This window comes from Osmia bicornis, chromosome 12 (assembly GCF_907164935.1).
Source record: "Osmia bicornis bicornis chromosome 12, iOsmBic2.1, whole genome shotgun sequence".
NCBI classification, from domain to species: Eukaryota; Metazoa; Arthropoda; class Insecta; order Hymenoptera; family Megachilidae; genus Osmia; species Osmia bicornis.
Genome location: NC_060227.1, coordinates 3403232 through 3429757, shown reverse-complemented (window position 1 = coordinate 3429757; position 26526 = coordinate 3403232). Strand labels below are relative to the sequence as shown.

At 38.0% G+C, this 26526-nt stretch overlaps 7 protein-coding genes across 17 annotated transcripts; 3 read left to right on the top strand and 4 right to left on the bottom strand.

The window, feature by feature from the left end:
* Positions 1-21: 21 nt before the first annotated feature.
* LOC114871308 (dual oxidase maturation factor 1) lies at positions 22-3065 on the bottom strand. Of its 4 annotated transcripts, none has more exons than XM_029177049.2 (9): positions 2977-3065; positions 2149-2596; positions 1808-2061; positions 1422-1479; positions 1215-1349; positions 865-1084; positions 580-791; positions 327-522; positions 22-250 (listed from the first exon to the last, which is right to left on the bottom strand). In XM_029177049.2, exons 3-9 carry the CDS (start codon positions 1970-1972, stop codon positions 70-72), a joined length of 1167 nt encoding a protein of 388 aa, XP_029032882.1. In that variant the 5' UTR covers positions 1973-2061; positions 2149-2596; positions 2977-3065; the 3' UTR covers positions 22-69. The 4 variants fall into 4 exon arrangements, with proteins under 4 accessions (XP_029032882.1, XP_029032879.1, XP_046144106.1 ...); XM_029177046.2 differs by having other exon boundaries at positions 2149-2599; positions 2972-3064; XM_046288150.1 differs by having other exon boundaries at positions 2149-2599; positions 2977-3062.
* Positions 3066-3158: 93 nt separating this feature from the next.
* Positions 3159-13568, top strand: LOC114871304. Of its 4 annotated transcripts, none has more exons than XM_029177036.2 (5): positions 3159-3243; positions 3296-3516; positions 5442-5484; positions 6187-6411; positions 7081-11104. In XM_029177036.2, exons 3-5 carry the CDS (start codon positions 5469-5471, stop codon positions 10815-10817), a joined length of 3978 nt encoding a protein of 1325 aa, XP_029032869.2. In that variant the 5' UTR covers positions 3159-3243; positions 3296-3516; positions 5442-5468; the 3' UTR covers positions 10818-11104. The 4 variants fall into 4 exon arrangements, with proteins under 4 accessions (XP_029032869.2, XP_046144102.1, XP_046144103.1 ...); XM_046288146.1 differs by lacking the exon at positions 3159-3243 and adding an exon at positions 13550-13568 and having other exon boundaries at positions 3412-3516; positions 7081-10859; XM_046288147.1 differs by lacking the exon at positions 3159-3243 and having other exon boundaries at positions 3412-3516; positions 7081-9546; positions 9667-11104.
* Positions 13569-15309: 1741 nt separating this feature from the next.
* Positions 15310-16896, bottom strand: LOC114871311 (geminin). 2 transcript variants are annotated; one of them, XM_029177053.2, is made up of 5 exons: positions 16632-16896; positions 16192-16274; positions 15994-16118; positions 15742-15914; positions 15310-15665 (listed from the first exon to the last, which is right to left on the bottom strand). In XM_029177053.2, exons 1-5 carry the CDS (start codon positions 16683-16685, stop codon positions 15606-15608), a joined length of 495 nt encoding a protein of 164 aa, XP_029032886.1. In that variant the 5' UTR covers positions 16686-16896; the 3' UTR covers positions 15310-15605. The 2 variants fall into 2 exon arrangements, with proteins under 2 accessions (XP_029032886.1, XP_029032885.1); XM_029177052.2 differs by having other exon boundaries at positions 16192-16307; positions 16632-16893.
* Positions 16897-17176: 280 nt separating this feature from the next.
* Positions 17177-19086, top strand: LOC114871313 (transcription elongation factor SPT4). Of its 3 annotated transcripts, none has more exons than XM_029177058.2 (5): positions 17177-17368; positions 17444-17550; positions 17612-17667; positions 18336-18464; positions 18591-18879. In XM_029177058.2, exons 1-4 carry the CDS (start codon positions 17300-17302, stop codon positions 18452-18454), a joined length of 351 nt encoding a protein of 116 aa, XP_029032891.1. In that variant the 5' UTR covers positions 17177-17299; the 3' UTR covers positions 18455-18464; positions 18591-18879. The 3 variants fall into 3 exon arrangements, with proteins under 3 accessions (XP_029032891.1, XP_029032890.1, XP_029032889.1); XM_029177057.2 differs by lacking the exon at positions 18591-18879 and adding an exon at positions 18997-19086 and having other exon boundaries at positions 17179-17368; XM_029177056.2 differs by lacking the exon at positions 18591-18879 and having other exon boundaries at positions 17179-17368; positions 18336-18575.
* Positions 18982-21936, bottom strand: LOC114871305 (synergin gamma-like). Its single transcript, XM_029177040.2, has 6 exons — positions 20411-21936; positions 19967-20339; positions 19734-19897; positions 19524-19665; positions 19314-19456; positions 18982-19228 (listed from the first exon to the last, which is right to left on the bottom strand). The coding sequence occupies exons 1-6, from the start codon at positions 21554-21556 to the stop codon at positions 19004-19006; spliced, it is 2193 nt and encodes a 730-aa protein (XP_029032873.1). The 5' UTR covers positions 21557-21936; the 3' UTR covers positions 18982-19003.
* Positions 21937-22167: 231 nt separating this feature from the next.
* LOC114871312 (protein mago nashi homolog) lies at positions 22168-23004 on the top strand. Of its 2 annotated transcripts, none has more exons than XM_029177055.2 (2): positions 22168-22296; positions 22434-23004. In XM_029177055.2, exon 2 carries the CDS (start codon positions 22479-22481, stop codon positions 22917-22919), a length of 441 nt encoding a protein of 146 aa, XP_029032888.1. In that variant the 5' UTR covers positions 22168-22296; positions 22434-22478; the 3' UTR covers positions 22920-23004. The 2 variants fall into 2 exon arrangements, with proteins under 2 accessions (XP_029032888.1, XP_029032887.1); XM_029177054.2 differs by having other exon boundaries at positions 22168-22362.
* A 1024-nt stretch (positions 23005-24028) lies between these two features.
* Positions 24029-26503, bottom strand: LOC114871310 (lysophospholipase D GDPD1-like). Its single transcript, XM_029177051.2, has 7 exons — positions 26131-26503; positions 26001-26043; positions 25744-25925; positions 25456-25676; positions 25239-25372; positions 25040-25157; positions 24029-24983 (listed from the first exon to the last, which is right to left on the bottom strand). The coding sequence occupies exons 1-7, from the start codon at positions 26252-26254 to the stop codon at positions 24831-24833; spliced, it is 975 nt and encodes a 324-aa protein (XP_029032884.1). The 5' UTR covers positions 26255-26503; the 3' UTR covers positions 24029-24830.
* Between the last annotated feature and the right edge of the window lie 23 nt (positions 26504-26526).

The following is a 26526-nucleotide window of genomic DNA, read 5'->3' as shown; positions in this document are numbered from 1 at the left end:
ACGAACAATGGAACAGACTTGTGCGAGTGTGAATGAATTTATTAACAATTGAGAGATAAATAACAAATATCAACCACTCATAGTTCTTCGCGAGGATGATGGAAATGGGTAAGACCAGTTATTCTTCGTCGTTTCTTCGTTGCTTTCGTGCTGAAAGTCCGAAGACTCGTGCGACGTGTATCCACGATTGATCACACCTTGGGTATCTTCCTTCGCGTCGTGTCTGCTCTGTAACTTGGACGAGAGTTGACTGAAACGAACAAAATATTTAATGATATTGATCCTGAATTCATTCAACAAACAGCGCGAATGAATCGAAACGAAACCTTATTATCCGATCACCAAACGAATCCTCAATTTTAGGTAATCTCCGCCTGATGTTCCTCGTGTCAAAACTCTCCTCGATGATAACGTGCCTGTCGTACGGTGTGTCGTAGTCAACTTCCAGTATAGTGGAGAATTGATGAGGGAATATCATGTCGATGGCTGTGATCACAGCCCCAGCGAACAGGCATCCGATACCTAGAAGAATTCCGATCCTCAAACTTCTCTTCCATTAACATACAAAGTATTACTAACCAGCTAGAAGAACCAGCCAATAATTCCATCCCAAATTGAAAGCAAGAATTGAACCGTCTATATGAGCTATCAATGGTTCACAGGGTAATAGCACCCAATAAGTTAGGTTTGTTATCAGCATACAAATACCGGTGATGATCATTCCGTATGCTCCATATCTTGGTACAACTACTAGAAGTAGATTTGTCATGATCCAGGAGGCAAATGATGTCCTGAAGAAGATTAGTTAGTCAACTGGTAAGAAGAGACAGGTCAACGACGTTGAAAGTGTATCTGTGATTATACCAGAGTATGAGCGATGCGTAATACCCAGCCTGTCGGTATTTGCTTCCCCAGGAGAAGCCTTCTTGATGAAGGCTGAAATACTCTGCCAGAGAAACAATAGGGAATGGTGCTCCTTGATAAAGCGCCTGTTTGAAGGCGCTGGTCATCTCTCCTGTGCTTCTCCACCAGAATCTTTCATTATATTCCACGTCATCCATTGGATTCTCGGTACTGGGTAGGACTGTATACACATAAGTACATGATTTAAGCAAAAATACATGGTACCTTTTAAAACAACTGATGCATCCAAAGAGATTTTATTGATCTCTTACGTTTGTCTGAACAATAGAAATGTTTCTTTAATGACTCACGTTTGTAAGTGATGTTTATGTGCATCAGTCCAATGTATCCACCTATTTCAGCAACAGTTTTCTGTCTAGAGAATGCGCTGTACGTACCAACGATAGTTGCTGAGCTGGTGTGCCAAGAAGACCCATACTGTGCAACTACGATTATAAAGAAGACACCTTTTTACACTTGTTCAATTGCAATTAGTAAGTAAAGTGGACCGAACGAACCTTGAATCGACGCTCCGACGAAGAGGCTCAAGGTCACCGTGAGAAACGTGCTGAGTCTCTACAGGATGCGAGGTACATAATTATTCTTTTGTCATAATTATTAATAAATGCAATGATTATAGCACAGCTATAATAGTTATTCGAAAAGAGACAAATTAAAATTTAAAAAAAGAAGTTGGGAACCAAGGATTTGAACCGTGGATCTTTAGATTGCGAGTGAGTTTGTCATATTTCTCAATGTAAGGAATAACTAACTTTAATTGTTAATATCTTTTAAACAATTAGCCGTCCGCCCCCAAAATGGGGTATAGGCGTGTTCAGCTCGACGAGCTCTACAAGGTGTCAAAGGGGTAGTTTCCCTTGTTAAAAAACGAACGAATGCTGACCTCTTTCCGTATGCCAGGGAATATGACTAGGAACGCTGTGAGGATGGTACCGAATATCACGAACACGATCACCAGAGGTACGTCACCCGTGACAGGAGTGCGGTTGCTGTAGCTGTACAACGTTGGACCTCCGTCGATGCGAAACGCATCGAACCATCCCTTCATCCTGTTTATATGATCTTTGGTGCGTCAAACTTGAAGGAACTGATCAGTTCCAATTCTTCTTGCAAACCTCTTAGCATCAGAGGCTCTTCCTTTATCAATCAAACGACGTAGAGTTAATTAAATTAGACTGAATTTTAATTAAGTAGAAGCTAAAGAAGTTTGTTTAATATTGTTACCTTAGGTAGCTAAGCTGAGTTACCAGCATCCAAGAATAATTATTGTGAAAGCCAGATGGTCTAGAGGTACACCTGCGCTGTTAACATGGTGGTTCGAAGACAGCGCGAATACTAAGGCCTCCAGTAGGTTAACGGGTCTTCGAAAGTGATTTCCAGCATGACGGTAGAGGGGACAAGAGCCTCGAGAGGGGGACATGAAAGAACGACGAGCGGGGCTGTTTCAAAGGGGACTTAAGGTGTTCTCGATCAGCTGAGTCAGGAAAAGGTAGCCCGAAGCGTAACATAGCTCTTCGACGTTTTATTTCGGCAGATCGGCCGGGATCGATGATCCCGGATGACTACACGAGACGTGACACGTGAGCGCGGATCGCGCGGCATGCCCGATGGCACGCGGGCGACTTCAACGCTTGCACTAACCATGACGTCGATCGCTCCTCCGGGTTTTTTCCTACTAAAACAAGACAGGGTTTGCAGGAAATTTGATCACGGTACTATAAATTTTATATTAATTAAAGGTGAAATTCAAGGTAGGAGCAAGGGAGAATGTCGATAGATAAGGATCGCGATGATCAGATATTGGTTACAAGAAGAGAAATATCGTTGGAAAGTCAGTATTTAGTTCATCGCTTGATCCATTCATTCGTATCTTCTGTTTTAGAATCTCCTTATGATCTTGAAAGGACCAATTATACCTTAATCAAAATTAAACACAAAATGATTAATCAAAGATTAATCCAGTTACTCCAAGCGATAGAGGAGCAATGACGCCTCCAAGACCTTGAAACTTGACCCAATTACCAAGCAAACATCCTCGAGTACATACATTACCATCTGCTCTCATCGAAGGTAACTCGTGAAACTACTCTCCTCGTCCGCATTCTCGCTTCGCAACACAAGAACCGCCTCGTCACAGGTACGTGCCGATCAATGCAGTTACTGGAACGTAAAATCCCGGATACGAGCTACCGCTTTTCCATTCATGTCGACCAGGTGTCAGTCCGGTGAGGCAGCGTTTTCGATCGTTGGACAGGACGGATCGTACGATAGCGGAAGCACCGCGTACACCGCATCCCGTGCAACGTACGCGATAGCAAGGTATGCGTCCAGGCTGGTACATAGTGGCGGCAATAACTCGGGACTATTTCAGGGCGGTCTAATTCGAGCCGGGTGACGGTAAGCTTTTAACGGTAGCGTCGCTACCATCACCACCAGCTACACCACCACCACCAGCATCACCACCACCACCTCCGACGGCAACGATAACCACCGGAACGACGAGTCTGGTGGCAGAGAGGCTGTTGCTCGCTCAGTCTCCTGAGCGCGTAGGCTCCCAATACACCACCGACACTGCTCCTCTGACCCTTCAAGGTAAACCAATATCACTTTTACCTTCTCTATACATTTGTGAACGTTTATTACCATCGTGTGTTGTTCCTCGAGTGATTAGATAAGTGTCGACCAACGTAACCGTGGCTCTTTTGTCTGTCTCGAATACCTCGGACTTAAGGACGATTACCTTGCGAGCGTTGTAAGAGAAATTTCAAGAATTACAGAAGAGAGAGGATGAGATTAGCGTATCTAAATAGCAAGAGTTCACGCGGAAGAGAAATTCGTCATCGCATCGCTATCGGTTCTTCTCCACGCCCGACGATTGACTCGTTGGACGTACGCCCCGTTACGATTCATCGTTCACGTACGACGTCGCCAAAATCGGCCACACTTTCGGGGCAACAAATCCGAAGACTTGGCATGCTTCCACCGGTAGCCGGTCGACTCGAAAAAGCTTGTATCGCGCGGCGTGTACGAGGACGGGAAGGTCGCGAAGCGTCGTCGTATTTCGGTAAAAAGCGTACCGGTCGAAGGCCGACGAAGGTGCTTTCTCGAGGGGATATCGAGAGACGTCTACCACGGTGAAACTCGCACGGACCTATTTATAAAAGCGCGGCCTCGTGGACGCGAACACGCGCCGCATACGCCGCGCTAATGCTTGCCTATCATGGTCGTCTCGCGTGCAAAGCAAACTGACCGGAACTTTCGCCCGCTTTCTCACCCTTCGTTCGGCTCTTCGTCGTTGACTAAGAATTCTGGCGTTGTTTGAAAAAAATCAAAGTGTCAAAGCTCATTGGCGTCTGAAACAATTAAACCAAGAAAAAATAATATAAAATTTATATTATCTATACAGCATTATATTGAAATGAAAAATTAATCGTATCTATTTCTACCACGCCAGTCCACGTGTGTAGATCCTCTTCAAAATGCTCTCTTTCTTTCTTTTTTTTAATAGAACGTTGTTAAACAGATTGTTGCTATTTTAAGATATCGACACGGCGCGGTCGTACATTTCACGAGCAATGATTTAAGCGTTTCTAAACGATCGAATAAAACTAGACAGACGGTTTGGAAAAACATACGGATTTGTTGTTCTTACGCGTTGATCGCGCGAAAGAAGTGAATGAGCGAAACGGGATTGCGCAACGTTTTCGCGGAAACATTTATTATAGCTCGCAATACGACAATTGACTTTTGTTTGTTTATAGCGGTTTCGAAGAAAAAAGATTGAAAAACGATGTAAAATTGAATTTTAATTGTAATTCATCTAACGGATTGCGCGGATGTTTATACGATATCGTATTTTTAATAGAGGACAGTATAAGAAAATAGAAGTTGGACAGAGACATGTTTTCACATTAGAGGATTCTAAAAATATTCTATGCACGTTGATTGAAATTCGCGAAACTTACGGATACTAATTCTAATCGTAGCTCGCGTAGAATCAACGGAGGACTTCCTAATTTCTGTATCCGCGAAAACGGGTCAAAGTTATTTTCGCGCGAGGCCTGCCGTGTCCGAAACAGCCGCCAACGCTTCTCTTCCATCGAGAAATGCATCAGGCTAGACCTAGAGTCGGTCATTTTACGGTTTCGACCTAAAGCTGGTGGTCACATGCGGTGCTTTCGCGGAATCGGAGAATCCCTTAGGTCTCGTCGTTCACATAGGAACATCTTGAAACATTCCGCGTCAAACGAGCAAGTAAACGGACCGTTTTAATAGAAGTAGCTCAATGTCGTCTAAATAAGGATCGACGCGAAAAAAACGGAAAAAATCAAAAAGAAAGTCTTTATATTCAATATAAAATTAGATTTAGAATTGAAATGTTAAAGTTTTAAAAAAAAAGAAGAAAACAGAAAATTTAAATTTCAGGAATATGAAAGAGGTAGATTGAGAAGACAAAGAGCCATTCGTTTGTACTTGTTATTATAAATTAATAAGAAAACAATGATTTTTTATTTTAGGCGCCCAGTCATAGCAGAGGATCAAAAATGTCGGAGACGGAAGGTGAGGTCTTCTTTGCGAGACGGCGTCACGATGTTCTTTGAATATCTCTGGCCTAGGAATATTCGTAGATACAATAGATAACGAACGAGCGATACGTCGACGAGAAAAGCTAAGGGAATAGAGAACAATGTACGAAGGTGGTGGCGGTCTGACACCAATGTACGCGACTTCTTTTTCTAACCATCATTTAACGACACCTTTGTCTCTCATTTTTCAATTCTGTTTCGAGGAACGATCTGATTCTGTTTTGCACGTGGCTACTAAAACGCGTACACCTTGTATAAATCAAGTAACATCGTTGCTGAGTGTGCCATCAGAAAACCGTCCTCTTTTTTTTACACTAAACGATTCGATTCTCTTTTCGCTCTTTGCACTATTCTTTATCATTTTGTTTCTGTACATTTCTGAATGGACGAGCCAGAGACTCAATCATCATCATCCTAATCGGGTAACATTGTTCTGTAAATTTAATCAACCCTTGAACGGTGGAGATGGATCATTGGTTACCTAAAAAGAAAAATGAAAGGTTTTAACAGATTTCAAGTTTTATAGTTTATAATGATCCACAGTTCAAGGATTAACACGTTACAGTTTATTATTTCAAACTAATCATGTTTGAAATAAAATTACATACAATTGACTGCAGTGTTCTTTCCACCTGTTTCTCTGGTACATCTGTTGAATAGTTACAAATGTTTCCAGATATCCGAGCGATAGTAGACGGCAATGATTTCCACAGTATCGTCGAGGGAGAGAGCGGAAGATCCAGCTCGGTGGACTATTTAGACACCTACGAGGACATCCCTAAGGAAACTACAAAGGAATTCGCCGAGACTAAAGAGGAAGATATTAAGAAGAAAGAGGAAACGTTCGCAGAGAACGAGAGAAAATCGATCGAACTAGAGAAGAAAGAAGCCACGCGACCAGGTTCGTGATGCAGAGTGTAATTCAAAGATCAATGGATCACCTGTCGCGCGAAACTATTCTATAATAGTAATTGAGAAAACGTACATATTTCTCTTAGATTCTATGAAAAAAGCAGTTTTTAAAACATACAAAAATCTAACAAAAGCGTTATTTCGAAAGATATAGATGTAAAAGATTTAAAGCCAGTCTGAAAATCACCAAACAACCTGTCTGCAAAATATAAATAAGATCAGGATAAAAAGAAACGAGCTATTCGTTATTCGTCGGTAAAGCAAACAAACAGAGTGAAATTGTGAAAAGCGAAAGGTGTACCATCGATCTTCGAATTAGCCGACACCAATCCGCATCGCCCGTGTGACGTTCGCGGTGCTCGCTCGCTCGCGAGGCGTTGAACGAGCGACCGAAAATAAATCCCGCGGAGAATCCCGTGGCTTTTAAATAAAGCCAGCGCCGCGATTGCCGGTCAAGCCAGCAGCCTCCCTTTCAGCTCGCGAATACGCGTCATGCGTTCCACGCTCGTTCCTCTCCTCCGTTTCAACCGGCTGTACACTGTCTGGCGAGGACTACAGACGAAGAGACCTCCGCGTTGCGTGCGCTTCCTCGTGTCGTAGATCGGACTTGTTCGGGTCGTCTGGGTTCAACCATCGTCTCGTGTCATTTCTTTTTCAGCGTGTTCGAGCATAGAACAACCGGCGGCGAACGAAAACAACAAATCCGTTGGACGGGAAGAGAGGACAGGTAGCACCGATGGACGTAACGAGAACCTGCCAGCCGGTGAGTGGAATTCGTTGCCGCTACTGGTAGAGAGTCTTCGTGCGGCGCTCGAACTCTCCCTAGGGAGCCGTCGCGACGACGAGACCTCTGCGTTGCCCGAGGATTCCGGCATCGACTCTGAGGAGGACTTCCGTATACGTGGCTCGATGGAACAAGCGCTGGGTGGTAACAGCAAAGAGCCAGAGCTTAAGAAGGACTTGAAGTTCCTCGAGGATCTCTTATTGTCCGACATAGAGACAGCTTTGTCGCGTCTCAGAGAAACTTTAGAAAGAATCGACGTGGCTGCTTTAGCTAGACACGGTGCGGCTTCTGATCCTACCAGCAAGATACAACTGCTACGTCTGGTGTCCAGTTTGTTGTCCAGACTGCAAGTGCCCGAAGAAGTACCGGAGAAGGTTACGGTTTTACCATCTACCTCGTTGAGTCGCAGACGTCGTGGGACCAGGCACACGATAGGAGTCTCTACCGAGGAATTAGCTCGCGCGAGGAAGTGGTTAGAGGAAGAAAGGAACGGTTACCAACGAGACGATGTGTTGACAATCGCGAGGGAACAGAAAGACTTAACGTCCCCTTGTAACGTGGCTGTGAAATCAGAGGAGATCCGCGACAAGTGTATCAAAGACGCCATCAATCAGCGTCAATTGTTAGAGGACAAAAATAAGGAGATCAGAGATAATTGTGCGTACCGTGGGATCCAACAGCTGGAGCCTGGGATCGATAAGGTTACAGGAGAGTCTGATATGTACCAACCTCCGTACAGGACAAACGGTAATTATAAAGAGAACGAGAATAACAGCGAGGATAACGAGGAAAGGTCTCGAGTGAGCAAACTAGCCGCTGCGCTCAGACAACGCGCCGAATTGGCTACTTCCGGTGTTGGTAAGTACGGGAATAATAAATTCATTGTGAAGAAATCGAAGATCAAGCGTGCGAATACTATAGACATACCGAGTTATTTGAAGCTTCAAGAGAGTCTCGGTCACGAAAGCACCGGTTGCGTTTCCCTCCGGAGACCCATCAACGTGGGCGACAAAGTCTCCTTCAATTCCATCAACGCTATCGTACCTACTTTCCAACCGAAAACGGAGAACGACAGAAAATTTCTGGCTCTGATAAATAAGAACAACGAGGCTCCATCGAGCACGCCTGTGGTTCCCTTCAAAATCAATGGGAAAACAATGGATATGTCGTCGTTGACTAACGAGAACTGGAACAGCAGGTTCTCCAACATCAAAACGAGCTTCGATAAATCAGCTATGCCCGAAGACAGAGGAAACAAGATGTCTCTTAAGACTCGTGCGAATAAAATGTTTCCAGGTGCGTCTGAAATGTGTTCCGACTCAAATTCAAATTACAGCGTCCCTAAGACAGACTCTACGATCGGATTTCGACACGCTCCATCGTCCCCTTTCCGGAAAATCGAGAAACCGTCTTCGGTGTCCACGTCGAAGGTGCCCCCGGCTTATCACCGGCCAAAGAACGCTCCAGTTCCGACGAATACATTGAAAGAGAAAGCCAGAATGATGTTCGACCGAGAAAGCGCACAACCGTCTTCGAGATCTACCAGAGCGGAAGTGGATTCTCAGGAGAAGCATGGATTTCCTCGTCCACCATGGCTGGATCATGAAAACAGAGCAAACGGTACGGTCACGGAGAATGGAAAGTTAGATTATCGTTCTTTTTGCAAGCAGTTCGCTCCGTTCGTTGGTAAATCTTCGTCAACGGACTCGAAGAAGATGGAGCAACGCGAGAAGATTCCTGGAGTGGTGGACGGTAAGATTTCCTTCAAAATCCCGGACAAACACGTACAAGTTCATCGATATTCACCGAAGCGTAGGGAGTCGAAAGAGAAGTTCGAACCGATAAGAGGTGCCATGGTAAAACTTCAAGAGCGTGGACGCGAAGAGATGGAACGATCCAAGACGAAGAATTTCACGGATACCACGTTGCGTGGCAGTTCTTCGGTGGCTGTGCAGACTGGAATAAACGACGAGCACCAGGACGAGGGACGTTCTTTCAGAGTGGTCCCAAGGATCTCCAAAGGTACGAACTTGGTCTATAACAACGTTTCCGTCCAGACTTCAGGAGACTTGGAAAGGCCAAAGATATCGGTCAGTGACACCGAGACTGGAAAGCAATGGAAACCTGGCCACTATGAACACTCTGATTCAGATCAGACCTACGAGGATCGTCAAAGATTCATTTTAGATCATAATCAAAATTATCACACCCTGTCCAGTGACCCTGAGATCAATGGCCCGATGATGTCTGGCAACGCGCGTCAGGTTGCAGGTGAACAGATCCTCGCGGACCCAGTGCCCTTCCAAGATTACCAGAAACCAACTGAAGATCCTGAGACCCGTGAGTACCCATCCTCCTTTGTCTCTCCTAATTTATACGACTACAATCAACCAGACGACGCTCTGGACGCGCATGATCAAAAGGCAACAGACTGGCCTAACGAAGCTTCCACTTTCCCAGACGACGAAAACATTCAGAACCAGGATATCAGCCCTGAAGTGGGAATCGTGACGAGATACACCTGCGCTATAGCTACAGTCGCATCCTCTGTGGACAGTCCCGAGCCTCGTTCCGAGGAAGTGGCGGTGGATACATCCTCGTCCCCGTCTCCTTCACAGTGGTCCTGCTCCAGATCCAGACCACCTACCAACGAGAACACCACGCCTGAAGACGAGATTCGTCGGCACAACTTGTTGCAGCAGAGTCTCGTTCGTCGACTGCAGAACGAAGTGACATCCTTGAACGAGCCACCAGCTCGTTATCAGACCTCGAGTTACGCTCAGCATTTGACAGTGAATCAATCTAAGAGCTTCAATCATCCTGCAGGTCAGAGTCATCAACGAAGCTTCGACCAACCAGCGAACTTTGATCAACCTGCTGGCTCTCAAGGAGCAAACAGATACGGTCAATTCCTAGCGCCTGTTCCTCAAAAGAAGCCAGAACCTCCTGCAACGCATTCACCGGCTCCAATGACCGTGAACAGAGTGATTGCTCTCAGGGAAGCCTACGAGCAGACACCCAACAGCACCCAACCGAAACCTCTTCAGAAAGAACGCTCTCCGATAGCAAACGGTGCGACTCACATCGACTCCAGCGACGAGTATCTAGTCTCTTGTGCTACTAAACCATCAAGATCCATCGTCCTCTCGAAATCAGAGTCCTGGCACCAGTTAGCCCTGTCCAACAGTCAGTCTCGCGCGACTAGGACGAACGTTCAAGCGTCGGTCTCTACGTTCTCACACGCTGCTCATCCTAAACCACCGAAGCCGAGGTCGCCATCCTCTCAGAAATTGAGATCCAAGCAATTCGAAGCTTCCTCCATGGCGGACAGCGTGAAGAAGATGGAGGATAAAATCAGGCAGTACTTCGATCAACCAGACCCTGTGGAACATAGAGATACTTTGAGAAACAGACGTTCACCGAGATTAGCGAGCAAAGGAATGGTTGGACTGTCCCGCAGTCGCACCATGCCTGGATTGTCCGATGAAAAGCTACGTCTATCGATCCCGGCTACTCAACAGGCACCTCTGTTGAACGTTAACACCGCGGACGTTGATAAAGTGTTCGACGACCTGTTCGAGGAAGCCACGAGGACCGACAGCCAGTGCTGATCGAACTGGATGCTTCTTCGTCTACGCGTTACACTCGACACGGTGCGTAATCAGGAAATTCGTCGTGTCGAGTTTCTTTGGCTGAGACTGATTCCAGGCCAGGTTGCTGAAAGACTGTTCGAATAATTTCTCGTCGCTGATCACTGCGTCCTAATGGTTCGACGGTACCACGTTTTTCTTTTCTTTATCATAGCTTTATCGTACGCACGAAGTGGAAAGAACGACGAGAGAAACAACCTAGGAAGATCAATCGAAGTATCGCCGTTGCGACAGACTCGGAAGATCTGAGAATCTTTTTGGAAGATATCGTTCATCGAGGAGACAAGACTGAATTGTTGCCCGCGTTTCAGCGCCAACGGGGCGGACAGATACGCCCTGCGTGCGCTTTGTTTGTTTCTTGTTATTTTCACATTCTGTTTTCTTTAATAAGCCACTCGAGTCGCGCTGTTGCGAACACGTTTCGCGGGACGGACGTTCAGAGTCGCTAAGAAGGTCGTGCCAAAGCCCGAATAAAGCAGTGAGTCACAGCCCTTCTTTGTTGATCCTTTTTTTTTTTCTTTTTGCCGCGCAGTAGCGTTTTAGCTTGCACCAGCCAAAGACTGTGCACGAAGTTTGAACATAGCATATACATATAGATATATTAGAGAACATGTTAGGCGGAATAGAATTTCACGAGGGACGTTGTCCAAGTTGTCGTTGCCTGAGACCTTTATAGAAGTATGATTCGTTTATTCTCTTCGTAGCCATCCAGAAATAGGTGAATAAACCTTAGAAGCTTACTCTGTTCGTCTATAGAATGAACGAGGATCGTGTAAACGTTTATCTAACAATGCTTTCTTTACTGGAATTCTAAACAGTATGCAGTATGTTTTCTAAACGCAAGGGGTATCTGTAACTACAGTAGCCTCTCGTTATATTACCGCGGATAGAGCGAAGCTTAAATCATCCCCGTGGCAATGTAATTAGCGTCTACTGTTTATCCTTTTTATTTTTTTATTAATACAATTTTTGAAGGGTGAAAATTAGACTTGGACAATGTTGATCGTTGAACAGACTACACTGCACACAATTTTATATAAAATAAAAAAGAATAGTACGACGCTTGGATTCTTGGCGGAAACGAGCTGATTTCCTGCGTGCCGCGTTAACAGACCGCAGAATAGTCGAAAGGATGTTGCTCCTGCGACACGAGAACGATCTTAAATCCGCTCTATTAACAGCTCGCGAGCCGACATGCTTTCCTCTCTCACCTACTAATCTAACCGGTTCCATTCGTTCACGAGGAAACGATCTTTCTACACGAAATTAAATCAGCTACCAAGCTACCAAGACATGGAATATAATCTTAACCCTTTCGCTACGGCGGACTTGCTCGTGCATGCGCTGTCCCGGTACGGGGCAATCCTAACGCGGACGCGCTTAAAAAATAAAAATAACAAAATAATAATCTGGTAATATAAAGTAAAATAGAAATTAAATATAGAAATAACAATGTAAATAATATTCTGCTCTACTAAAGTTAAAAATGAATGCGAAATTCACCGTCTAATGGGACGGGTGACTGAAGTCATTAGTAGCGAAAGGGTTGAAGAATTATAAATGTAAAAATAGAATCGCAAATGGGCTGATTAAAGAAACGATTCCGAAAGAACTGACGAATGATTCTTCGATCGACGAAGAAGCAATTCGTCCTCTATCGACGCAAAAATAGCGACTCGTACACGTGAATTTATTTGGAGATTGTAAACAACCGGTACACGCGCCAGCCAAGTTTCCAAGTCTTTATCCAATGAGCTGAATCTCCTAGCGTTTTCGATTGTCGAACGAATGTTTTTTTTTAACACTTTGAACCAGTTCTCCGTATATGGGTGACGCTTGAATTTCAATAAGAATCCATCACTAATATTATTAGAAATTCTTTGACTTACTTAATTGGAAATACTCGTATTAGATACTTGAAATCATGGATAAAAATATAATGAAAATCGAAGATAATATACATAAGATTTGTGAAAACAAATTTAGCGTGGCAATCAAAGTGTTAAATAACTTTTGTTCGGAAATATGATGGAAATGTTAAAACAAACGGACCTAGTTAGAATTTAAAAATAATTCCGCTGTTCTAATCGTGTAAAATTGTCACTGCGCGCGTACACATACCTTCATTTAAAAAAAAAAAGAGCGTTCAATCTTTTCATCTACGTTATTTTATCAACGTCTGTTTCATTTCATGAAAGAAAGATTAAACGCTCTTCTTAGAAAATCGATAGAATATAACACTTGAATTTAGAACTTTAGTTTTAGATCCAGCTCCACGTGTTTCTTGTTGTTGAAGCGATTTCGTCATCGCCTTGTTGCGGCTCGGATCACCAGGGCGAAGGATAATTTTATAATACGAGATTCAGATCGTGATTATAAACGATTTGTAACGCTGAAAATCTCTTCACTTTGATTTTCCTTCCGAAGGAGGAACTCGTCCGGTGATCCAGAGACGTCGACGAGGCTGAAGAACGAAAATGATTTCTTTTCTTTTCTTTTTCTTTTGTTGAACTTTGCTAAGATCCTCCTAATAATCTTCTCACATGCGCAACAATTTTATTGACAAACTAGATAGAGAAGATTAACATTGACAAAAATGACAGAATGCGTTTCGATGGTGAACCTTTAACGTTTGCAATACGTTCTTTCATTTATCGCTTGTCTGTACAGATGGTTCCGTTCCGTTTTTTCAGCACGCAAGAAGCCGCAATCGCCGTTTGCCAAGTTTCGCGAACTCGACAGACAAAATAGCGCCGCCTCGTCACCCAGGTAATCCAGAGAACCTTTTTACAACCGTTGTTTATTTATATAATAGTATTTTAAGACGCTTTTTTTCTATTACTGTACTTTGAACTTTTGCAGAGGAAACATTTAGAACTGGTTCAAAGTGTCTTCATTGTTTCATGACTCAGAAAGCTTATTTAGTGATCCACTAAAAAAGTTCAGGAGTTAATTAAAATTTCTATAATGATTGTTTAGATGGATCAAAACAACTCTAACTTAAACCTTCAACTAATTATTTCATCAAATTTTTCTGAAATTCTATTTCCATAAATTGTTTGCCAGATTATCCAAAGTTCTAAACATCTAACTGTAATTGATATCATAAACAGAAATGATATTTGTTGAATGTTCAGTAAAGTTTAAAGGGTGCTTTCCTCTATATTTAGTCCTGTAAAGTCACCGGCAACAGAATTTCGATTCAAGTTTACCGAGCCAGCAGTGCGGGACAACGCGGCGCAAATAAAAGAGCGGCTGTTGGCGTGGTGCCGTTCTAAGACCAAAGAGTACGAGGTAAATCCGCTTAATAAATGTAGTTACTCGCGTTTTATTTACGGAAACGCAAAGAATAATCGCATTTGAAATATCGCGAAATAGCTCGCATCTGATGGACCATCGTTTCCGTTACAGAACGTGCAGCTGGATAATTTCTCGACCAGCTGGAACAACGGTTTGGCATTCTGCGCTTTGCTTCATCACTTCAGACCAGACGCTTTCGACTATCATTCGCTACGACCGGAGAACCGCAGGATGAACTTCGAACTGGCGTTTACAAAAGCCGAGTACTAATGATACTTAAAACTTTCAATAGGCTCTGAGCTGCTAGAACAGAAAGAATCAAAGTTGATTAGATTATCTCAAAGCGTAACGCTAAAAATTAAATTTTTCTTAAATTAATCTGATCAACTATTTACAGACTTTTTCTCTCTCTTATTATCAATATGGTAGATCGTTTAGTAATGAAATATTTCTACAGTGAACTCGCCGGGATTGCACCCTTACTCGATGTCGAGGACATGGTGATGATGCGCCGACCAGATTGGAAGTGCGTCTTCACCTACGTGCAGTCCATCTATCGCCGCTTCAAAGACGAAGATTAAGGACTGGCTTCGACGCTTCTCGACGGCGTTCTGCAGTGCAAGCCCGACGTTCACCGCTTCTCACGATTCGTGAGACGGTCCGCTATTCGTTCGATTGATCGTCAAGGAAACAGTATACTTCTCCAATTAAACGGGACGAGAAAGATGAGAACTGTCGAGGGCAATCCTCGGCCAAGATGAACCCAAATGGTTCACTTTTGTGCAACCAGCATTCAGCAACGCATGCAGCAACATTTTTCTACACACCGCTTTCCTGGCAGCCTTCCGATAAACTTTACGCCGAATGATGATGATACAGATTACGGCTTCCTCGAACAAGTAGTACCTATAGCTGGTGTATTAACTAAACCACAGTCAAACGTTGCCAAAACTCTGATGAATAGCGTTGGTGTTTCCGATGGAATTCAAGGTCTTTTATGCCAAAGATTTGTGAAATAAATACGTGATCTTAGCGACTTCGTTAGTACCGTTCTTTCTCGTCGTAAAGCCGACCGGTGTGAAGATTTAATTGATCGATTTTAATAGGGTCTACACTCGGTGCTGGAATATAAAAAAATGAAGATTACCGTGAATTCTAGAAAATTAATTTATTAATTATAATGAAAGTTATATATATATATTTATATCATTATAAGTAGTATCCTATGAGGTGAACATGATCGTAGTCGCAGTTATAATCTTATTCAAATAACTGGTAAATTATGAACGATTCTTTCGTGAATACATAACTAAAATTAACCCTAACTATATAAAAACTTTTTTTTTTTACTCAGACTCTTTTTTGTCATATAAATCTCCAATATGGAGATGCTTATTTTTATGTTTGAATCATAAGGCACTGGTTGAAAGTTAATTACAAAACACTAAATTAAAGTGTACTATCATCCAGAGAATTATTTATATCATTTCTGTCTTCTCCAAGCATTTCCTGAAACACAGAGATCACGTTTAATTATACAAGAGTAATTTCAGCAATTAAGATTTAAAATTGCTTTTAATAATACCTGTAGAACTTCGATTAGTGCTCGCGATTCGTCCAACATTTCTTTATATACGCGATTTTCTTCCTGCAGTTTTTCAACGCGATCATTTAATTCTCTGTTGTCTTCTAAAGCATCTTCCAGCGCTATCCGTCGTCTTTCAGCTAATACTTCCCAATAATTTTCGCTAGGTCCGGCTATCGACGAATAGCAAAATACATTTGTAACTTGATAATTATTTAACTACTTATGTTTCTATGGTAAAAAGAATTATACCTTCAGAAGTGAGATCTTCAACCTCGATTTTAATCTTTCCGCCTCTAGGGGTCTGAACAGCTTTATCCTTAAAAGTTACCTTCTTACGTTTTGTGGGCTCAGTTTTTGGTTTCTCTTTCACTTCGCTGAAACATAGGATTTAGCTTAAACCTTATATTCAGGATGCAAGTAAATTACGAGGCTTCCTTGTTCGCTTACTTTTTATTTGCCTCTTTCACTGGCAGAGCGGATCTAAGCATTCTCCCTCCGCCAACTAAATTTTCTTTGTCCGTGGCTGATGGCTGCAAAACGTGCAAAGACTTTCTGACCTTATCCTGTTTCAATAAAAGATAAAAATATATGATCTAACTTAAAGCTCAAGCATGCATTTATACTGCGTAAAGTTAGAAGCTGAATGAAAATATGAATTGGGAAAGTTAAATGGAATAAATTAATATGCAGTATGCAAGCATTAAATAATGAAAAGTTTCTAATACAATCATGAGATCAGAAATAAGGACAAATAAAATCCTTTTCAAATCACAGTGGTTTGTATTTTTGAAGATGTACAAATTGTTATACAATTAAGGTGCAAATGATAATCCCTGCTCTTTTGTTCATTTTAATTAAAATAATAGAAAACAATGTTAATTACTAACCTCAGAAGCAGCAGTTTTGGCGGCAGAAACTTTCGTACCACCTCCAGGTTTCATGATAGCGGCCGTTACAGACGCGAGTCAATAAAATTGTTTAAAGAAATTAATACTAATGATATTTATACATAAAATACTAAAATAGCGTTCTGTTAGTTCTATTTTAAAACTATATGGTTATTGTAATAAATATTCACGTATTTTTTATACACAAATTCAGATGAGACCACCGACATCCCAATCGTGCAACGAACGCTGGTAACGAATAGTGCAGTACTTTCCCGCGTTTAATGCATCAAGCTCCAAAACATTCGTTTTAAATAGTTACAATCTTCGAATTATAGTTTCTATGAAAATTTATATAAACAGGCAAATAAAAAAGTCTTAGTCTTATTAAAAGGTACAAGAAAGACCAGCCGCTATAAATATATTAATTGAAATTAAGTTTCAAGAAAATAGAAAGGTGGAAAACTTCAATTCCGCAAAGAATTCTTCATAAAAATTCTTCATAAGAATTCTGCTTTAAGTAGATGTATATATGTATATAGTAGACAATCTGATGTGTGTTTAGCCTGTACACACTCAATTTATAATAACTTTTACGTTCAAAACAAAGTTAAATATTATATATTTCTTAATAAATTGAAAGATAATTATAACGTTTAATCCTAATTATGTCAATGGAAACAGTTCCCAAAGATTTACGTGGATTAAGAGCGTGTTTAGTATGTTCATTGGTTAAGGTATATTTTTTCATAATTTTAATCATATAACTTTTACATAAACTTGTGTAATTAAAATTTTTGATGTTATTTCAGACATTTGATCAGTTTGAATTCGATGGTTGTGACAATTGTGATGAATTTTTACGTATGAAAAATAATAAAGACAATGTTTTTGACTGCACAAGCTCTAACTTCGATGGGTAAGTCATTTAAGCAAGTTTAGTTTTGAAATTAACTTCATAAAGTTCAATTGGTTTTCAGTATGATCGCTGCAATGAGCCCTGAAGATAGCTGGGTTTGCAAATGGCAGAGAATAAGTAAGTAGTATCTGTACTAAATAACTTAGGATTAAGCAAGAGAAATATTGTTATTTTATTCTTGTACATCTTTACAAAATTATAACAGTTACATTATTTCATAGTAAATCATAATATAAATTGTTGTCCTCTGTTCTACATTACTTTAATTTTATAGTATTTACCCAACTACCTAATAATAAATTAATCCTTTCTTTTTCTACGCTCTTACTTTTGGCAGTGCAAATGACAATAATCTAAATCATTTTTTGCATTATATTTGTAAATATATTGAAAGGCAGCATTTTGTACAAGTTTTAAAGCCAATAATTTGATACAAACAATGCAACTAATACAAATTAATGCGGTAAATACATTTCTAATTTAAGAAGATAGCATTTGAGATTCTTAATTTTAAGTATTATACATTTATACAGAATTGTTTACTAGTAATGCATGACACTATCTATGTATAATTATTAAGGAACATGCTCATGTGCGTACATAAGATTATATTTTAAGATTTCATTAATTTCACGTATATTTTGTATTAATTTTTACATATTGTTTTTCATTATCTTATAATTTCCTTTTTAAACTAAGTCGAAGTAATGGACAGAAATTGCTAATTATAAATATTTGTTATAACTGAGATTCGATTATTTTGTGTTTTTTTTTTTTTTTTTCAGATCGTTTCTGTAAAGGCGTATACGCAATATCGGTATCAGGTAGATTACCAGCAGGTGTTATAAGAGAGATGAAAAGCAGAGGAATAGTGTATAGACCGCGCGATACAAGTCAACGATAATTTTCAACTTGTAAGATCACTACCATATTCTATTGTTATATTTAATAGAATAATTTCTTCATTTTTTGCACTAAAAGTTTTATAAGATCATCTCGAAAATATTAATTCAATTTGATTGATATGAACTTTTGTTTAGGTTTCAGAATTTTTCTGTATTCCTTCAACCTATTTGACTATGTTTAAAATTTTTCTGACATTTCCTCGCGACTTTACTCTCTCACTATTTCAAAAGATTACAGTATATTAATATTCTCTTCTAATATTTTTAAGTGTTTGTACAGATTTTTAAATGGACTAGTTTGTAATATCTTGAAAACTTTTGAATTTAAAGCATATGTACATCTCGTGTCGAATCCATTCTCTCTTATCATACACATGTTCCATTAACATTATGTACTGAATATTTTTAAAAAAATGTTAATGTTTGATCTTCTAATGACTGAAATACAAAATTAGTCTTCTTTCTTTCCTACAGATCTTTGCATAATAAGTTAATGTGTGTACATAAAAATTTACGAACATAAATTTCTTCTTTTATGCAGATTAATATCAAATATGACTGTTACCTGGACATACGTTTGAATGTGAATAAAAAGATGGATGCCGCATCACTGGCAACTGACTGTTTACACAATTAAGCCATAGATTTGCACAAGTAACGTGATAATTATTTTCATTATAAACTACCCCGCCACTAGTAATGATCGTTAAACAAAGTGAACAACAAATGGCTTCTCCTTGATGTAAAGGCCAAGCTGGTAATTCCGTAACTATCTGTAAATGTATTATATAATTATAAATTTATATTAAGGATTTAAGTTAATAAGATGTAAGAAGTTGTAATAGTGGTGTATCTTACTGGTATGTTTGCATAAAATGGTTCCATTTCTGCCCAAATTCGATCGATATCCATTAGCAGCTCATCGAAACCTATTATATTGATGTCCATTTCTTTGTACGAAAAATTAACGCGTCTACACACAGCCGCGACTTCGGCTAAATCTGAAAATAGTAGTGCCTTTTAAAATACTATAAAGAATACAATTGAGAACTTGTAGTATTTGCTTACTGCAAAGGAAATTATATCCCTGGGCTGAATTTAATACTTCATTAAGTACAATTTCTGAACTGATATTTGTAAATATATTAGCAGCTACTTGCAATAATAGTACACAGCTTTCCATGTATTGCTTCCATTCCCAATATTCTGCCTGTAAAATTGAAACTGTCTATAGCAAGTATATTCTAACGTTTTATGTACAAAGAAATGTGAAATAACCTGATGTGTAGTATCTACTATTAGCTCATCTTCTGTATTTGAAGGTAAGAAAGACTTAAGATCTAAACTAGGCACAGATCCTGATCGGGTTAATGCATTTGATGCACTATTCATGAATTCTATACTATTAATTGATATGGCATCTTCCTTCTGCAAAGCTTTACCTTCAATTGAAACACCATTGTTACATATAATACGAAGATAAATAGAATAAATAATACCATATTAGTTACCCATTTCTAACGAACGTTCTTCTACAGTATCTTCAAGTTTAAGATTGTCAAATGATTCAGAAATTTCCGGCATGAGATTGAAATCAGCAGTGTTTGCGTTATTGTTATTAGATTTCAAATCAAAATCTGTAAAAATATCGGCAAAGCTGTTGGTATCTACAGCATTTCTGGCAGAAGTATTGGTAGCAGGCTGCTCTGCAGATACAAATTCTCCAAATTCGTCGAGCGATTGATTGTTACAACTTGCATTTCCATCTGGTTCTGTAGTTACATTCGTTTCCGGAACCAGTGCACGCAAGGCACTATATTTATCTTCAACAAGTTGAAGACTCATAAGATCCTGATGAGAAACTTCCAATATTCTTGCCGAAACCTAATTATTATAAAAGGTAAATTTATACAAATGACATCCTTTATAAGCATCGCTATTAAATATAATATTACCTTTTCTATGCATTCTAGCTTGTTTGCAACATCTTTATCGTTACTTAAATATATAACTTCTGTGTTTGTATGATCTCTTACGCGTTCACTATGGTCCTTGGGTGGATCATTATTCCTTATCACTGTATCCTTAAGTATTACTGTTTTAGACTGATTCTTTATTGTACACTTTGGAAATAATTCTGTTAAACATTCTAGCGGTGGTTGATCTTTATTCTGAGATACTGTATGCAAAGATGGTGGTGTGATACGCGATTGAACAGTGCCGTGAGCAGATTTAGTATTTATATTATTTTTCTTTGACTTCTCCAGGGGTTTCTTAACGCCTAAATTATGATTAGCTAATCTGCTGCCGATAGCCGAGCCTTGTTTTGTGTCCCATATTGGAATGTTAGGAGTATTTGGAATTGGAGCGCTTTGAAAATCAGAGAAATCATCGCAAGGATCTGTCGCTGTTGAGTATTTAGAATCTAAATGAGAAGAAGATATTTGTTTACCATCCTTCGATACATTATTTGAATCCCATATTGCGGTAGAAGAGGCATATGATTTGTTATCGAAACATGAAACTTTTCCAGGTACAGTGTTTATCATTTGCACATTTAAATCTGAAGATATGATTCCATGTTGATGCAGTTTAGCTTTGTTCTTAATCTCTGAAGAATATTTTCCATCCGAGTCTATAAAACCCACCTCTGTGTTGTCATTGAGAGTTTGAAATTTAGTTGCAGAATTTAATTGCGCCATAGGCTGCAAGTTCATTAAACATTCAATGTTTAGGTATGGAGTAGGTGGAAATGGAAGCAGATGCAATATGTCTAAACTATTAAACGTATAAGAAGCCTGTGCTGCTGCAACAAGAGCAAGAACAATATATAACTCTTGCTCCGTAAGCTGTCCGGCGTATTTTTGATTTGCCAAGTTCCATATATGTCCAAGAACTTCTGTGGGAAGCTGACTAGTGAGCAATAAAGGAAAGACTTTATTGGTATCTACGAGTAACTCTGTTTGCATTCCATTGGATCTAATTTTGTCTTCTCTTACTGCTTCCCATACCATCTTATAGATCGGTGGTAAAGTAGTGGAATTAGTCCACAGCCAAGTTGGCAATTGATTCAGTCTTTTATCCATATGAGTTTTGTTCATTGTTAATCAACACCTTGGCTGAGCTTTTGCTATGACGAGCTTAATTTACGTAAACTCGTCGAGTAAAATAATTTCATCCTTTAGTTTACTACCCTGGTACATACATCAAAGTGATTGCTAGAAAAATTTCACTTATTCACGAGATACCTTTAACATTCGCACATGTCACTTGCATTGTATTTGTCGTTAGAGGTTCTCATTGTGGAAAATGTAAGAAAAATAATGGGCTACTTTGAGTATTCGATGTGATTAAAGTTATTAATTCGAGATCAAGTCAGATAATTGCGTGGCACAAAACTTTGACAATTCAGGTGTCACTGGATTACCACTGAATAACGTCTTATTATCGAAGGCTGATTCGAAGACAACGACGGAGTGTATTCAAATTTTGGATTTAAGGTGCTTTACAGAGTAAAAAATTGTCGAACGTTACATTTATTTCCAGTATTAAAATCATGAGAAACATCAAGTACATAAAATAATTGATGTATCTTAGATCAGAATATGTTTCATGAAATTTTTAGTAGTTGTATAAGCTTAAAAATGACAATAGTAATAACTATGAAAACGGAAGTATTCACGTCATATACATAATAAACCTACATAAGAATCGCCTTAATGCGCGGCCATCACCAATGTTTGGCACACTCGTAACGCTGAAAAGTGTTTATATATTGTCGTTTACGAATAATTCTGCATTTCTATATTACTTAGCAGTTTGTTAAAATTGTAACAGAAACGTAAGTGTTACTGATTTCGTCACTAACTTTATATAAAAATCGAGAATAAGAAAAAGAAATATTCCAGTAAGTAACTTAACCTCTACTTTGAGCGTCCTCAATATTTTGAAATAGAAATTGAAGGTTTATCATTTTAGGTGACTCTTTGATCATCGAATTAATTTTTAAAGTATATCTTTACGATGTCAACGGACTTCTATATACGATATTACGTTGGTCATAAAGGAAAGTTCGGTCATGAATTTCTTGAATTCGAATTCAGGCCAGACGGTAAATTACGATATGCGAATAATTCGAATTACAAGAACGATACAATGATTCGAAAAGAAGCGTACGTACATCAGTGTGTTATGGAGGAATTGAAACGAATCATTCAAGACTCAGAAATTATGCAGGAAGATGATTCTTTGTGGCCGCAACCTGACCGCGTCGGGCGACAAGAATTAGAAATAGTAATTGGAGATGAACACATATCGTTTACAACTTCAAAAACTGGTTCTTTGTTAGATGTAAATCAATCACGCGATCCAGAAGGACTAAGATGCTTCTATTACCTTGTACAAGATCTTAAGTGTTTAGTATTTTCTCTAATAGGACTTCATTTTAAGATTAAGCCTATATAAATGCATACAATTCTTCTATCATCTACTTCAGGTTTAAATAAATGTAATGTATTTGACTAAGAAAATATATGATGGTTTTTAATTATTTCAGTACCATTTTTTTTTTAATTATCTATAACATCAAGGTTTAACAAGATAAACATATGAAATCACATAAAAATAGTTGAGCTAGAATCTGATTCATACTTCTCTATTGTATGACATTGTATGAGTTGTGTGAGAAAAATCTGTTTATGATGTATATTGTAATAAAAATATATTTGTAAATGATAAGAAGTAATTATAAATATTGTAAGCATTTGACATTATGCATCAGTATTAAATAATAATTCCAGTTGACACAGAAAAGACTACTGTAAGTAATAAAAGGGAATTTGGTGTAAGTATGTCATCATAGGTTATAATTTCCTAACCTCTATCTGTTTATCGTAACAGTAAATTACTATTTGTTTCAGAAATAAAATGTCTTTGCAAGATGATAAATCAACAAATGATGACAGACATAGTGGCAGAGTTGTTACAGATTCTGTACATTCTAGATTTCGAACAACAGAAGTATATTGTGATATTTGCAATATGAATATCAGTGGAAATCACTCTGCTATAAGTAAACATTTTAATAATTCTCATCCCTCTGAAGAATATTGCTGCTATTGCAAGGACAAAGTATTTTCTTACATACTTCTTCCCATTCAAGGTTCTACTGAAAAACGAAAAAGAATTATTTATCATAAATGCAATAGACCCGAAACATAATGTAAGTTACTTTTTAGTTACAAATATTTAGATAAAAGTACAAAAGAATTTTTTATACCAAGTGCAATATAGGAAGACGCGATCTTTATTATGGGCTGTACAAGTAAAAATTATAAAATTTGAGTTTATGAATATATGAAAATTTATTACAAATACAAAGGTACATGTGTTTGTACGCAATATAAAGTCAGATAAATATTTACAATGTTTTTGACATAACAGTAGAGACAGTTCCATAAAATATATATAATAAAATATAAATATGTAGAAACATTTTGTAGATTGTACTTTGGTAGGCATTATTAATAGAAAAGAATACATAATTTAAACAATTATTAAAATATAATATGATGTAAGTTAAAAAAATAATTTATTTTGAACGTAATTTGTACTATATTCTATACACTTCTTTGCCAAAACTTGCCAATAGTATTTGTTATTATGTTGTATTAATATATGCATCATATTGTATATAAAGTTATACATTATTTGTGAATTCAACTAATTTTTGTGTTTGAAAATATTCAACAATAAATTTTACGTAAATAACTATTAATATTTAATAAATACATTCTATATGTGCAGTATTTATAATAATAAATAATACATAAGTATTATTAGTAACTTTGGTTTATCATTCACTGGTAGTTAGCATAATACTTATAGCAGAATAAATGTGAACTAAAATGTGACCGAAATTGTAACCAAATCGTGCAAAGTTTTAACATGTAAAAATATGTTTAAAGAACAGTTTGATACAACATGTTTACAAACGTGTAACTGAAATATCAGATACGTTTGATTACAGTCGAAAATGTACTTTTAGAATGCTTTACTCGTGAGTTACAATGTTTATGAAACTCTCTTAATATTTTATCTAAAGCTTTTAAGTCGATCTGAACTAGATTACATAGGAAAAATATTTCTTTTTTCATTAAACCTAGATGTATTTCTTTGTGCATACCGCGTGTAATTTTTCTAAATAAGCTATTCTCATTTGCTTAATTTTAGTTAACATGTAAAAATGAAAATATATTTTTTAAATAACATTTAACTACTTAAAGAAGAAAGCATTATACGTGTTCATCTACAATGACATGTGTACCTCTTGAAAGTAAACAGATATTTAGCTTTGCCTAATAGTTATTAATCTTTTTAGCCATTTTCTAAGTCTATTTTACCTTCTTCAAAAGAATAATTTTGCAAAAATAGTTTTAATCTTGAGGGGTAGTCGGTCATCACACCGGTTGCTCCAAGATCAAAAGCTTTTTTAAACTCCTCCTCTTTATTCAGGACCCAAAAATAAACCTATAAAAGTAGATTCTTAAAAATAATCCTTAAGGTTCAATAGATTAGTAACTTACATGTATTCCACGAGCCTTTAGATGATTGAATAAACATGGCCTCATTAATAATACGTTCATAGTACGTGCAACAAATTTTTCCAAAGGTAGAAATGTTGGATTTGGACCGCCTTTACGCCTATAATAATACGGTATTCAGTTTTGTTATTACCACATTCAATTCACTTTAAATGTGTCATGAAATACAATAACAAATTACCGCAAATATATGGAAGGTAGAAATATCTCCAAATGTGTTTCTTTCAGAGGTACAAATGGCAATAAACCAGTATACAACAGAAGTAATAACTGAGTTACACGTTTCATAGAAAACAACAAATTTACATTTGGATTCTGTGAAAAAGATTATTGAAATCAATGAAAATTATCTTGAATTCAATATATTTATTGCTTAAAGTACTTAAGTAATTCACTACCATTTTATAACATTTTTTTGTTATTTCATCACTAAAATTTCCCCACACTGTATATTCTTCACGATTGTATTCCTTAATTAAATCTGACACCTTTTCTATTAGTTGATCATCATTAATCTTAATATCAATATTAATTGGCATATTAGGAAATGCCTCAAATACTTCTTTCAATAATGGAAATTGCCTGTCTTCCTCCTTCTTTGTGCCAACATATTCTACATCTGTTAAACTGTAGTTTTTATATCACATTACTTAACAATGTATTTGTATATAAAAATATTTAAATACCTGGATCAAAGTCAATAGGAAGACACGGTTTCAACAGAGGTAGATCTTTGTAATTCATTTCTGAAATGTTTTTATTTATACCTGCACTGCGCAAAAGATTTTGATCATGGGATACAACAACTTCTCCATCTTTTGTAAGATGACAATCTAATTCTAACATTTCCGTTCCAACTGTCACAGCCCTGAAATATAATAAAAAATAAATGTTTATTCACTTTTAAATAACTATAAAATAACGAGTAAGTACTTTGACCAACCGTTTAAAGGCAAACATTGTATTTTCATAAGCCTCTCCGGCTCCTAAAAAAAATATTGAATATGCAATCAAACGTCGTCTATACGTATATAATTGTAATTACTGCATCATTAAAAACTCGAGAAACATACCGCCTCTATGACTGATATGCTGACACATAAATTTTACTTTTTTCTTCTTGTGTAATAACGTTGGATACTTGAAAAGTATCATTGATGTTAACACATAACTTCCTATTAACGTATACAATAACATTTTATATTCTTTTCTTATTTCTTATTCGTACAATGTATTGTATCATATCGTTTAAATAGATTTTGATTAACATACAAATAAATGGTTTGAATAATACAATACATACAATGAACGAACAAGAATTTTACAAGAACAATAGGAATGCATAATAAAATTTTTAATGTTTGACGTAAACTATGAATATTTCCAGCAAGACTGTATTTATATGCCTTTGTTTTCAAGGGGTCTTGTGCTTCGAAAACGAGCACCATTTGCTTTATCCTAATATCAAA